General features: G+C 42.8%; 1 protein-coding gene and 1 long non-coding RNA gene across 3 annotated transcripts in view; both read right to left on the bottom strand.

Moving 5' to 3' along the window:
- Nucleotides 1-14,350, bottom strand: part of LOC118383592 (IgGFc-binding protein-like) — a 68,597-nt gene that overhangs the window by 19,810 nt on the left and 34,437 nt on the right. Inside the window, 1 exon segment of the mRNA XM_052492660.1 lies at nucleotides 8,874-9,063. Coding sequence (XP_052348620.1) covers nucleotides 8,874-9,063 — 190 coding nt within the window.
- Nucleotides 3,523-13,893, bottom strand: LOC118367787 (uncharacterized). Of its 2 annotated transcripts, none has more exons than XR_004822172.2 (5): nucleotides 13,847-13,893; nucleotides 13,720-13,751; nucleotides 11,573-12,250; nucleotides 8,874-9,129; nucleotides 3,523-8,458 (listed from the first exon to the last, which is right to left on the bottom strand). It is a non-coding gene; the product is annotated as an uncharacterized LOC118367787 (long non-coding RNA). The 2 variants fall into 2 exon arrangements; XR_004822173.2 differs by having other exon boundaries at nucleotides 8,874-9,063.

Genomic DNA, 14,350 nt, shown 5'->3' with positions numbered 1-14,350 from the left:
CTCAACCACTCACACTCACTGTGGAGTCCACTCATCAGGAGAACATCCCCTTCTTCATTACCAGTGAACCAGTCCACAAGATCATCCTCGGCCTCCCTGGCTTCAACGCCATAACCCTACCATCTCATGGCCGAGGATGAAAATTACAGATTGGTCGCCCGAATGCTGGAGGACCTTATTCCCTGTCCCCTGTGGTTCCACGACGGTTGAGAGGCCTGTGGATGCCCTTCAGCCCAACGTCCCGGAGGTATACCAGGAGGAGTGGAGACAATAGCTGGAGGGCGCCAAGGAGCTATTCGTCATTCTCACCGACCATCGGGACCTGGAGTACATACTGACAGCGAGGAGGCTGAATCCGCTCCAAGCTATTTTTTCTTCATAAGGTTTGACTTCACGCTGATCTATCATCCAGGTTCAAAGAACACCAAGGCCGATGCCCTGTCCCATCTCTACGATTTGGGAGAAGGTCCAGAACGCGCCTATAATCCCATCTTCCTGAGTCGTGGCTCCTGTGGTCTGGGATGTAGATGTGGACATCCGCCAGGCTCTCAGGGAGCCGGCACCCATTAACTGTTCTCCCGAGCGGATTTACATTCCCACAGAGATAAGGGACCGACTGTTGACCTGGGTGCACTTAGCTGTCGTCCCTGGACATCCAGGTATTTCTCGCACTACCCAATCAATCTCTGGGAAATACTGGTGGCCCACATTAACGCAGGATGTTACTTGTTACATCAACACCTGTTCCATATGTGCCCAAACCAAATCCCCCCAGAACGCTCCAGCAGGGAAGCTCCTCCCCCTTCCCGTGCCTCAGCGACCCTGGTCACATCTATCCATTGACTTTGTAACTGATCTCCCCTCCTCTGACGGTTTCACAACCATTTTGGTGGTTGCAGATAGATTTTTAAAGTCCTGTCGATGAATCCCTCTTTCTGGTCTCCCTACTGCTATCCAGGTCACTGAGGCACACTTCGGGCAGGTCTTCCAGCATTATGGCCTTCCGGGGGACATAGGGGCACTGTCGGAAACTAAATTCACATCATGCGTATGGAAGTCCTTTATCGAGAAGCTCTGGGTAACGGTCAGCCTCACTTCCGGGTACCGGCCTCAGTCCAATGGGCAGGTAAAGAGGATGAACCTGGAGCTGGGGAGGTTCCTGATAAGTCACTACTGTCAGGACCGGCAGGGAGAGTGGGCGCAATTCCTTCCATGGGCAGAGTGCGCCCAGAACTCGCTACATCACTCCTCCACTGGGTTGACCCCCTTCCAGTGGGTTCAGAAGCTCCTGCGGTGGATGAGTGGTTCCAGCGCGCAGAAGAGGTGTGGAGCGACGCTCACGTGAGACTCCAGTGCGCCGTACACCGTCAAAAGGAGCAGACAGACTGCTCGTAGTGCGACCCCTGTGTTAAACCCTGGAGATTGCATCTGGCTTTCTAACAGAAACCTCCCACTCTGCCTGCCCTGCAAGAAACTGAGTCCCTAGTTTGTGGGTCCATTCAAGGTTCTCCGGAGGGTCAACGAGGTGACGTATAGGTTGCAGCTTCCCAGTCACTATTGTTTCTCACCTTCTTTTCATGTCTCCCTTTTCAGGCTGGTGGTTCCTTGTCCACTAGCTGATGCTGTCCCCACGACCATCGAGTGGAATCCAGGATATGCTGTCAGATCCCTACTGGACTCCCGGCATCATGGGGGTCTGCTCTACTACCTGGTGGACTGGGAAGGGTATGGCCCAGAGGAGCGGTGTTGGGTTCCGGTGGAGGACATTCTGGATCCCAACATCATCCGTGATTTCCACCTTCACTTCCCAAACCAGCCCGCTCCTCATCCTCTGGACGGTGAAGTCCTGCGGCGGTAGCCTCGTGTCTGAGGGGGTGTACTGTCACGTCTACTCCCGCTCCTCCCCTCCGGCGTTCAACGTCGCCAGTATACTAACCACTGGTCCTGGGATACTTCATCACACACACCTGGCTTCCATCATTACATGCACCTGCAGATCATTAGGATGCTCACATGGACTCCATTGTATTCCTGATTACCTCCCCTGTATCTGTCACTCCCTTAGGTTCCTTCCTCAGTTGGTATTGTTCATGCCTTATCGCCACTGTTATGCTGTCTCATCTCATGTTTGTTATTTTATTAATGGTTTCACCTGCACCTGCTTCTCGACTCACAGCATCTCAGTTAGAGTTTTTTTCCTTACACAAACAAAGCCAACCATGGATACCATTACAGAAACATTGATCTTGAAACAGGATATGAGAGCCGCATCCCAGTTAACAAAGAAAACTATCTTTATTTACTGTCAGCCCAATCAAGAATAGGGTGACAGAGGTCAGAACAAGAATTGACTATGGATCCTTATGAGGATTTTGGGGGTGTGACGAGAGGGGTGAGGTGAGGATTTATTTGTCTTAAATACACATCATGTCATGGGCGTGTGTGTATAGTTTAAGAGGGAGGTGAGTATGTGAAACGAATTACAGAGCTGCCAACATACTTACAACCAACAATAGGCATACATGGCACTGCAACTCACAAACAAAACACTCCTCCTGCTTAGTTTCTTTGACACTTTGAAATGATGGGCACAGGCAGGCCTCATCCCTGTCAACAATATAAGTAAAGGGCAAATTATTAATATGCATGTATGGTTTCACAGTCTAGCTCTGAGGGTGACGTGTCAGAGGGCACCTTTTTGAACTGCTATCACTAGGGTTGAATGTCATTCTTTATCTAAGTGACAATGCAAATTCCTCCCATAAAATGAAAGTTCCTATTAGTAACCTTTTCCTGGTGGGTAAATGTATGGATTTACAAAACTATTATACTTAAGGTGGTGATGGAGGAGTAGGTGTGTTGTATTTGTACCTTCTGTCGAGCATGTCTTGTTGCAACAACTATTGGTTGATATGCTGGTTGAACAGTTTCTTTTCAAAATGCCTGCGTTGCAGCAACAGTAAATTGGTAATGTAATGAACTGTCTCACAAAGTGACACCAAGTACCATGTAATAACGTGAAATATTTCTGTAATATGCCCCAGAAGTTGCAGTTACATCCACAACGTCATGTAGCATCAACTTTACAACCAGCCCAACTGTAAGGTGGATAGTACTTTTCCCACAGTTGTTGGGAACCCTTTGACAATAACATTGGGCAAAATGTCCATAAATATTGATTAGAGTAAACATACTCTACATTTCAGTTATGTAAAAACATTATGTGATCTGACTGCTTACTGTTCGCTAAGATACTGTAGTTGTTATGGGGTTGCAAGCCTACATCTCTCCAAATGGTGAAGTTAGAGCAGCTCTTACCATATAAAATGTGTGAGAGTGATAGTGAGAGAGTGTGGGTGTGGTACTTAGTGCACACAGTTATGGTAATTCCCTTGTGCCATCATGTAAATCCTATCAGAAAAGTAATCCTTACAGTGGGTATCGTAAGTATTCACCCCCCTTGGATTTTTTCAAATTTTGTTGCGTTACAAAATGGGATTAAAATAGATTTAATTTAAATAACACAAAATACTCCAAGTCAAAGTGAAAAGAAAATTCAACAAATTTGTATAAATGACAAAAGTACATACTGAACCAAAATATAAATGCAACATGCAACCATTTCAACGATTGTAGTGAGTTACAGTTCATATAAGGAAATCAGTCGATTGAAATTAATTAATGAGGCCCTAATCTATGAATTTCACATGTCTAGGTTGCAACACCTGTCAGGTGAATGGACTATCTTGACAAAGGAGAAAGGTTTACTAACAGGGATGTAAACAAATTTGCTTTTTGTGCTTCTGGAAAAATTCAGGGATCTTTTATTACAGCTGAAGAAACATGGGACCAACACTTCACATGTTGCATTGTTTAGTATATTTGCTGCATAAGTATTCACCACATTTGTTTAGGAAAATTAGTTCAGGAGTAACATTTGGCTTACTAAATCAAATAAGAAGTTACATGGACTCACCAGTCCCCCTTACATACAACATCTATAAGGTCCCTTAGTCATGTATTGCATTTAAAGCACAAATTCAACTACAAAGACCATGGAGCTTTTCCAAAGCCTCATAAAGAAGGGCAATGATTGATAGATGGGGAACAATAACAAATCGGATACTTAATATCACTTTAAGCATGGTCAAATAAGAATTACAGTCATGGCCAAAGGTTTTGAGAATGACACAAATTTTAATCTGCACAAAGTCTGCTGCCTCAGTGTCTTTAGATATTTTTGTCAGATGTTACTATGGAATACTGTATAATTAAATTCCAAACATTTCATGAGTGTCAAAGGCTTTTATTGACAATTACATGAAGTTGATGCAAAGAGTCAATATTTGCAATGTTGACCCTTATTTTTCAAGACCTCTGCAATCTACCCTAGCATGCTGTCAATTAACTTCTGGGTCACATCCTGACTGATGGCAGCCCATACTTGCATAATCAATGCTTGGAGTTTGTCAGAATTTGTGGGGTTTTGTTTGTCCACCCACCTCTTGAGTATTGACCATAAGTTCTCAATGGGATTAAGGTCTGGGGAGTTTCCTGGCCATGGACCCAGAATATCAATGTTTTGTTCCCCGAGCCACTTAGTTATCACTTTTGCCTTATGGCAACGTGCGCCATCATGCTGGAAAAGGCATTGTTCATCACCAAACTGTTCCTGGATGGTTGGGAGAGGTTGCTCTCAGAGGATGTGTTGGTACCATTCTTTATTCATGGCTGTGTTTAGGTAGAATTGTGAATGAGCCCACACTCTCTTGGCTGAGAAGCAACCGGACACATGAATGGTCTCAGGATGCTTTACTGTTGGCATGACACAGGAGTGATGGTAGCACTCACTTTGTCTTCTCCAGACAAGCTTTTTCCGGAAAGGGGATTCATCAGAGAAAATTACTTTACCCCAGTCCTCAGCAGACCAACCCCAGTACCCTTTGCAGAATATCAATCTGTCCCTGATGTTTTTCCTGGAGAGAAGTGGCTTCTTTGCTGCCCTTCTTGACACCCGGCCATCTTCCAAAAGTCTTCGCCTCACTGTGCGTGCAGATGCACTCACACCTGCCTGCTGCCATTCCTGAGCAAGCTCTGTACTAGTGGTGCCCCGATCCCGCAGCTGAATCAACTTTAGGAGACAGTCCTGGCGCTTGCTGGACTTTCTTGGGCGCCCTGAAGCCTTTTTCACAACAATTGAACTGCTCTCCTCTAAGTTCTTGATGATCCGATAAGTGATTGATTTAGGTGCAATCTTACTGGCAGCAGCATCCTTGCCTGTGAAGCCCTTTTTGTGCAAAGCAATGTTGACGGCATGCTTTTCCTTGTAGGTAACCATGGTTGACAAAAGAAGAACAATGATTCCAACCACCACCCTCCTTTTGAAACTTCCAATCTATTATTCAAACTCAATCAGCATGACAAAGTGATCTCCAGCCTTGTCCTCGTTAACACTCACACCTGTGTTAACGAGAGAATCACTGACATGATGTCAGCTGGTCCTTTTGTGGCAGGGCTGAAATGCAGTGGAAATGTTTTTTGGGATTCAGTTCATTTGCATGGCAAAGCGAGACTTATCCCTAATAATATCCATGCAGGTCTGCCCCCGGTTGCAAGAGGCACCTCACAGCATTCTGTTGAAGAGGAGAAGAGAGAAAGAGACAGGCTTTCAGCTTCACACCCCAAAGACCTGTTCCTCTAGTAGTACTGCCTGGTCACTGAACCTTTCATTGAGGGCATTGTAAACAGTTACTGTCATGGAAAGTTGCACTCTGCAATGGTGTTATTCTTGCATGAAGTACATCTATACACAATGCTCATATGACTCATTTGCCCTCAAAGTGAAATGTCAAATCCATATTTAGGATGAATCCGTCCACCACACATCAGGCTGGGAGAAACCCTGGGAGGAGTGGAGGGTGATGATGAAGCTGTCACAGGATGACTGTACAGAGAGCCGGGCTCCTTGTAGGGGTCTAGGGGTAAACAAAAACAACAACAACACTCATATTCAGTTTTAACCTAAGGATAATTCTGACTGCAATAGGCTTTAGGCAAGTAGATGACTATTAACTGATTTTGTGCCGATAGCTTAATACTTGTTTGTCTCTTAATCCCTGTTCATCCATCACATCACAGGTGTATGGGCCCTGGTCACTCAGCTGCACACCACTAAGTGAGACATTTCCCACAGTGAGCTGGTCTTCAAACAGATGAGTGTGTCCTTTGTAAACAACACTGTCTTTCCAACTGATCTCTCCCATGGTAATAGCCGTGACCACCTCTGATTCTCCACACTGCCAGTTGACAATTACGTTGTTGAGGTTCAGGTTTCATAATCGATCTACACACTATACCCCATAATGAGAAAACTAAAACGGGTTTTTAGAAAGTTTAGCAAATTCATACCAAAAAAACTGAATTACCTTAAGTTTTCAGACCCTTTGCTATGAAACTCAAAATTGATCTCAGGTGCATCCTGTTTCCATTTATCATCCTTGAGATGTTTCTACAAATTGATTGGAGACCACCTGTGGTAAATTCAACTGATTGTACATGATTTTGAAAGGCACACACGTGTCTATATAAGGTCCCACAGTTGACATTGCATGTCAGAGCAAAAACCAAGACATGAGGTCGAAGGAAATATCTGTAGAGCTCTGAGACAGGATTTTGTCGAGGCACAGATCTGGGAAAGGGTGCCAAAGAATGTTGCTGCATTGAAAGGTCCCCAAGAACACAGTGGCCTCCATCATTCTTAAATAGAAGAAGTTTGTAACCACCAAGACTCTTCCTAGAGCTGGCCACCCGGCCAAACTGAGCAATCGGAGGAGAAGGGACATGGTCAGGGCGGTGACCAAGACCCCAATGGTCATTCTGACAGAGTTCCAGAGTTCCTCTGCGGAGATGGGAGAACCTTCCAGAAGAACAACTATCTCTGCATCACTCCATCAATCAGGCCTTTATGGTAGAGTGTCCTGACAGAAGCCAGTCTTCAATAAAAAAAAAGCACTTGACAGCCCACTTGGAGTTTGCCAAAAGGCACCTAAAGGACTCTCAGACCATGAGAAACAAGATTCTCTGGTCTGATGAAACTAAGATTGAATTATTTCACCTGAATGCCAAGTGTCACGTCTGGAGGAAACCTGGCAGCATCCCTACGATGAAGCATGGTGGAGGCAGGGACTGGGAGACTAGTCAGGATCGAGGGAAAGATGAACGGAGCAAATTACAGAGAGATCCTTGATGAAAACCTGCTCCAGAGCGCTCAGGACCTCAGACTGGGGCAAAGGTTCACCTTCCAACAGGACAATGACCCTAAGCACACAGCCAAGACAACGCAAGAGTGGCTTTGGGGCAAGTCTCTGAATGTCCTTGAGTGGCCCAGCTAGAGCCCAGACCTTAACCCAATCGAACATCTCTGGAGAGACCTGAAAATTGCTGTGCAGCGACGCTCCCCATCCAACCTGACAGAGCTTGAGAGGATCTACAGTGAAGAATGCGAGAAACTCAACAAATACAGGTGTGTGAAGCTTGTAGCGTCATACGCAAGAAGACTTGAGGCTGTAATCGCTGCCAAATGTGCTTCGACAAAGTACTGAGTAAAGAGTCTGAATACTTATGCAAATATAATATTTTAGTTGATTTATTTTTTAACATTTGCACAAATGTTGCACACATTTGCACAAATTTTGCTTTGTCATTATGGGATATTGTTTGTAGTTTGATGAGGGGGAAAAACGATTTAATACATTTTAGAATAAGGCTGTAATGTAACAATATGTGGTCTATACTTGGCATGTAGGTTACTCACTCATGGGTGGCACAAATTGTAATATTGGGGAGGGAAATGGGCGGAGTATACGCAAACAAAATATTAGTATATACATTTATGTGGGTGACCATCCAGCTAGGCCAGACAAGTTTATGTGCGGTGTGCAGCTCCCATTCCTCATATGATTTTGAGTTAGTCTGAGTCCTGTAAGGAATCAGTCAACTGTATTGTGTTGAACTTTGTGTGTAATGTTTTGTCCATGAAAATGGACTTTAGTAAACAAGGCTGTCCTCCCTTTATGTTTTCTCTGTAAACAAGCAATGATAGTTGCTCTGGCATAAAGCCTGTTGACTGAAGGTCATTCTGGGGAGGCAGGGTAGCCTAGTGGTTAGAGTGTTGGACTAGTAACCGGAAGGTTGCAAGTTGCAAAACCCCTGAGCTGACAAGGTACAAATCTGTTGTTCTGCCACTGAACAGACAGTTAACCCACTGTTCCTAGGCTGCCATTGAAAATAAGAATGTGTCCTTAACTGAAGATTGCTGTTTTAACTTGCTTGGTTAAAAATTATATTCTTGTGTTTTCTTATCCTTTTTGGTCTCCTGCTCAGACCTCTTCCAACAGCATTAGCAGCAGTGGATACATCAACAATCTTCTCCTCTGCTCAGCAGGCATCACACAGCACACTGTGGAAGGGAGGAGAGAAGAAAGGAACACTCAACCTCAGTCACTGAAATAGACAACATTTCCCTCTATATCTGACTAGTACTTGATCATGAACTGTAGTATAGTATTGTGAACAACACAATCACATCTTGCCCTGGAGAAGGACATGGTCAAAAGGGGGTGGATGTGGTGGTGGAGCCAGCTGCAGGCAGCTTAGCTTCGCACATAACATCACCTTCTGAGACCTGCAGCTCCCTCTAAACACTATGTCCATGTATGGTATCACATCTCGATGGACTGTGTTAGGTACATACAGCACCAGAAGAATAAAACAAATGAATGATGAAAAATATCAAATCGCAAAAAGAACTGTAAATGAAGTATCTGAAAACAACACTGAGTCAACGAACAAACCTTGGAACCCTGATATTGTACCTGGTGGTGGGTGGAGTGTGAGAGACTTAGTAAAACTCTGGTCCAGAACCCTCAGTCTCAGCTTGGCTGTAACAGTCAGAGTGCTGTTCAGCCTCAGGGTCACTTCACTCTCCAGCTCATAGCGCCCCCTGCTGTCCAACTCCATAGTGGTGATGTCATTGCCCATCACACCTTCCCATGGTACCTCTGGCTGGGAGGGTGACAATGAAGCCATCACAAGTGGCTTAGACGGATAGCCTGGTATCATCATAAGGGGCTGGATTGAGATATTATAAATACTTTTGTAAGGTCAGTTGTCACCATTTAAGTTTCATTATAAAGATGCAGCAACAAAATTAGGTTTCGGAAAAAATGTATCTTCATGTCCGTGTGTTATATGCTAACACTGTTGCTATGGTGTCTACTAATGGCATACACTCAAGTCCGTTTCCTAATTTTCAGGGGTGTAGACAAGGTGATGGTCTATCCCCAACATTATTCATTCTGTCACTAGAGCCTTTAGCCAAACATCTAAGGCAGAATGTAATTTCTTCTCCTATACTGCTTAAATTATCCACTCATATAATATCACTATATGCGGATGATATCCTCCTATATATGACAGATATTCATAATCCCATCTTTATTATCTACATTTGAAGAACTCAAGTTGCTGTCTGGGTATAAGATACAATAACGGACATAATCAGCATTAATGTTGCTTAATGAAGCGCCCACGAAAGTGTCACTTCCCTCAACAATTCCTATGAAAACTCAGTTCACTTATTTGAGTATTAGTACACAAACATCTCTGCACTGTCTGCTGAATTGGAATTGTGATCAAATTTAACGAGATCTAACCATTTGGGAGAAGTTGCATGCTTCCTTATAAACTAGCGTTGCTTCCATAAAGATGAATGTGCTGCCACATATTCGTTTCATGAGCATGATGATCCCACTCCCGCCATCACTAGGTTATTGCGGAATGATTGATACATTTATACCTGAATGCCTTTGGAATGGCAAGCATCCAAAGATCAGGTTTGAGGTGTTACAATGAAAGAAGTGTAATGGTGGACTTGCATTACCAAATTTGAGTATTGACCACCAGTTACGCCCACTTAGATCATGGTTTGATCAGTCTGCATCAGTCTCCTGGAGAACTATTGAGGAAGAACTTGTTTCACCTATTAGACTGCAGGATACGTTCATTTCTGGTATATCTAATAAGAATATTGTATTTTGGTCCTATTATTTCTAATTCAATTGAGAATTTTAGGAAGGTTGAGAAGGGTTCTAGGTGGTAACTGGAAATGGCATCTCCATACACCTCTGTGGCATAACAAGGCTATTCCAGTAGTAAACCAATTGAGCCTGGTGTGCAAAAGGGGTCCATAACCTAGGGGATATATTCAACTCAGAGGGTGTCCTTACGTTTTGATTTACCAGGGTCGTCATTCTTTCTGTATCTTAGACTGCGGTCAGCGCTTGTACCTATGGGGTCCCATTGGGTACAAGTTTGGGAAGGCACCCGATGATAGTGTGGATTTTTACATTCTTGTCCAGAGGTTGTGTATTTACTGTCATCTTCAATTAATAAAAGGAGAAACATTTTTCAAATGTTTAAAGCATTAAAACATGGGTATAGGATTCGCTGTCAATGATAAGACTATTGATTGAGCGAATGTCTGGGAGAAAATATTTAATTCATCAAAGAACCCAAACCATCAGCTAATTCATTTGAAACATTGTCATCGATCGTAATGGACCTCAATACACTTGGCTCATATGGTATGGGATTGTCCTGAGGTTTATGAGTTTTGGAGGAAAGTGTCATCTATTCTCTCTGACATGATTGATAAAACTGTACCGCTTGAACCAATTCTGCAGTTGCTTAACGATAATACTGGTATGCAGCTGAATGAGAAACAGCGAAAGGTTTGGCTGGCTGGTTTGACTGTTGCCAAAACTTGTTGTTCAGTGCTGGTTGCCTCCACATGGCTGGCATATTTTCAAGATATAGTTATGTGAAGTTATCCACTGCCGTGTGAATAAAGCCAGACTTTGTAAACGTGGAAAGTAGCTGCTTCAGAAAACTTTGAATTGCAGTAGATGATGTAGGTGTGTGGTGTAAAATGTGTTATATTGGCAAACATATTTTCCGTTTATAATTTGTACTCTTGTGTAGTGTGTGTTGTTTATTTATATTTTATTATAACTTCCATTTTTTTGTATATTTAATTTAATATACAAATATACATTATTTAATATAATGGGTTGTCCAAATTTGGGGATAGGCTGGGGCTGCCAGGGGTATGCTTGGGATGGATGGGATGGGAGGGTGTTATTGTTCAAAAAAGGGGGAGGGGTAATGTTCTTTGATGATTGTATTGATCTTGTGACCCAATAAAAACCATTGTTCAGGGCCTCCCGAGTGGTGCAGAGGTCTAAGGCACGCAGTGCTAAAGGCATCACTACAGACCCGGGTTTGATCCCGGGTCTGTAGTGATAAGGATATAAGGATATTCATACTGTAATACTAACACACTGGGAAAGAGTGACGTCATAGTCAGGTTTGCACCTACAGTTTAATTTCTCATTTTTATGGATGGACTAATCCTAGTACTGTGTAATATAACTAGCAACCATTGTGAATATTTAGTTGGAGAATGGATTGTATGCTGGTACATGTGTGTAAAATTATGAAGTGTTGTTACTACCGTGATCGGGTGTCCCATAGGGCGCCGCATAATTGGCCCAGGAGTCATCCGGGTTAGGATGCGTTTGGCTGAGGGGACATTACTTGGCTCTTACGCTCTTGCAACTCCTTGTGGCGGACCAGGAGCCTGCAGGCTGACCTCGGTCGTCAGGTGAAGGTGTGGTGGGTCATGTTTCGGGGGAAGCATGACTCGACTTTTGCCTCCCAAGCCCGTTAGGGAGTTGCAACAATGAGAAAAAGGGGGTGAAATACAAAAAAATATATAAAGTATAAATAAATAAAATTGTTCACCAAAAGAAACACGCAGCAACAATGGAACTTACCTGCAACTAAAACTAGCAGCTTTTCCTGGGTGCTAGCCTGTTCATCTGTCACATCACAGGTGTATGGGCCCTAGTCACTCGGCTGCACACCACTCAGTCTAAGTGAGGCATTTCCCACAGTGAGCTGGTCTTCAAACAGATGAGTCCCTTGTAAACAACACTCTGTCTTTCTAGCTGTCCTCTCCCATAGTAATAGCTGTGGACCACCTCGGATTCTTCACGCTGCCAGTTGATGACCAGGTGGTTGAGATTCAGGTTTTTAGATGAAGGAAAAGAGCAGCTAAGGGTGAAGTCACTGCCCGGAGCTGCCACTTCTCTGGGTTGTAGACTGGTTGTAGTTAGCACCGATGATATCACTTATATATGGAATAGGTGGAAAGAGAGAAGGATGATGTGGAAGAGAGAATGGTATTGGTAATAATTAATAATTGTTGCAATTTAGCTAGCAACAGCAAGCTAGCTAGCTAAATTGCCATAAATGTTTGCTCATTGACCTGTCTCCAAATTAATATAATTGGTTCAGAGTTCGTTTTGATATTTCAAGCTGCGTGTCTTGATCGTGTCTGGTGTGGGGGGGACAAAATTAACATGCGCACGCAGACGCACGCACGTGGTCTGGTCAGCATGTAACGTACCTCTGTCAAGTATTGAATTTCAAGCACAGATTAAACTACAAACACCAGGGAGCTTTTCAAAAGCCTCCTAAAGAAGGGCAGTGATTAGTAGATGGTTAACAATAACACATAAGAGAATAAATATATCTTTAATCATGGTTAAGTTAATAATTATGCTTTAGATTATGTATTAAACCACCCAGACACATCAACGATACAGTCGTGCTTCTGAACTGATCTGCAGGACAGGAAGGAAACTGCTTAGGGATGTTAGTGAAGAAAAAAATATATACAGAATACAAGTATTCCAAAACATCCATATGTGTGCAACAAGGCACTAAAGTAATACTGCAACAAATCACAACAAAGGAATACACTTTTTGGCCTCAATGTTTGGGGCAAATATAAAACATCACTATTTAACGGCTTCCTTATTTTCAAGTATGGTGGTGGCTGCATCATGGTATGGGTATGCTTGACATCGGGAAATACTGGGGAGTTTTTCAGGATGCAAAGAAACAGGATGGAGCTAAGCACAGGCAAAAAAATCCTAGAGGAAAACTGCATCAGTCCACTTTACACCAGACACTGGGAGAGGAATTCACCTTTCAGCAGGACAATAACCAACAACACGATACCAAATATATACTGGAGTTACCAAGAAGACAGTGAATGGTACTGAGTGGCCAAGTTACAGTTTTGACTTAATCTGCTCTTATGATACTTACCCAAGAAGAGTCACAGCTGTAATGACTCCAGAGGTGTTTCTAACATGTAGACTCAGGGGGGTGAATACTTATTTAATGAAGGTATATTACTATTCTATTTTTCATTCATCTTTAAAAAATGTTAGAATTTTCCTTTCACTTCGACAAAGCAATTTGTGTAGATCATTGACAAAAAAAGGCATTTAAATACATTTTCATTCCACTTTGTAACACAATAAAATGTGAAGTAATCCAAGCAGTGTGTAGACTTTCTATAAGCACATATGTTTACCTGGGCTTGTTAAGGCATTTATTATTTGTTTTCATAAAAAAATGTGGAATATGTAGTAAAAAAATTAAACTTGAGGCACACTCATGCACTAATCAATGTACACCTGTGATCATTGATGAGGGATGCCATTTATTTAAAGGGTATTTGTAAAGGTTTGATATAGGACCTACTACTAGTCCATACAAACCATATGGTAACACTTTTTTACTTACTGATAATAAGAGGTATGGAGACCACGTGCAACCTGAAAGACAAAGACAGAGAGACATACACTCTTTGAAATCGGCTTCTAATAATCCATGGACTTTGTTAAACATTTGTGGAATGCTATACACGTACCCCATTTTCTGAGAACAAGAAACAAAGAAAGTCCCACTCTTTTCTTCAGTGGATTGATATTGCCGTCAGAACCAACTTAAAGGTACGTTACTGCCACCAACTGGACTGAAGTGTGCAATAGGGTTGAATATTTTCCAGGTATTTTACAATTGTTCCATCCCGAGAAGAAATCACTTTTCTCCAGGTTATACAGTATTTCTCTCCAAAGCCGGAAGTGTAATTCAAAAGCATATAAATAGGCCTACGTCTTGATTTGATTAGAGATTTAATCTAATATTCAAGCCTGATGCTACCTAAGCCTGATGAGCCATACATTAAATACATTTTATGAGCACTAAATGAAAGACATTTTATGAGCCCAAGTTAAAAAATACCAAATGATTGTGATGTTATCCAATACATATATGATATATAGGCTACTGCACATTACGCATGCTGCTCATGCTCCCAGATGATTTTATTATAACAACGTTTTGACCCTTAGCTCTCCATCAGGCATCCACA

The sequence above is a fragment of the Oncorhynchus keta genome, chromosome 34, assembly GCF_023373465.1.
Source record: "Oncorhynchus keta strain PuntledgeMale-10-30-2019 chromosome 34, Oket_V2, whole genome shotgun sequence".
In the NCBI taxonomy this organism is placed as follows: domain Eukaryota; kingdom Metazoa; phylum Chordata; class Actinopteri; order Salmoniformes; family Salmonidae; genus Oncorhynchus; species Oncorhynchus keta.
This window is presented reverse-complemented; position numbering and strand designations above follow the sequence as displayed.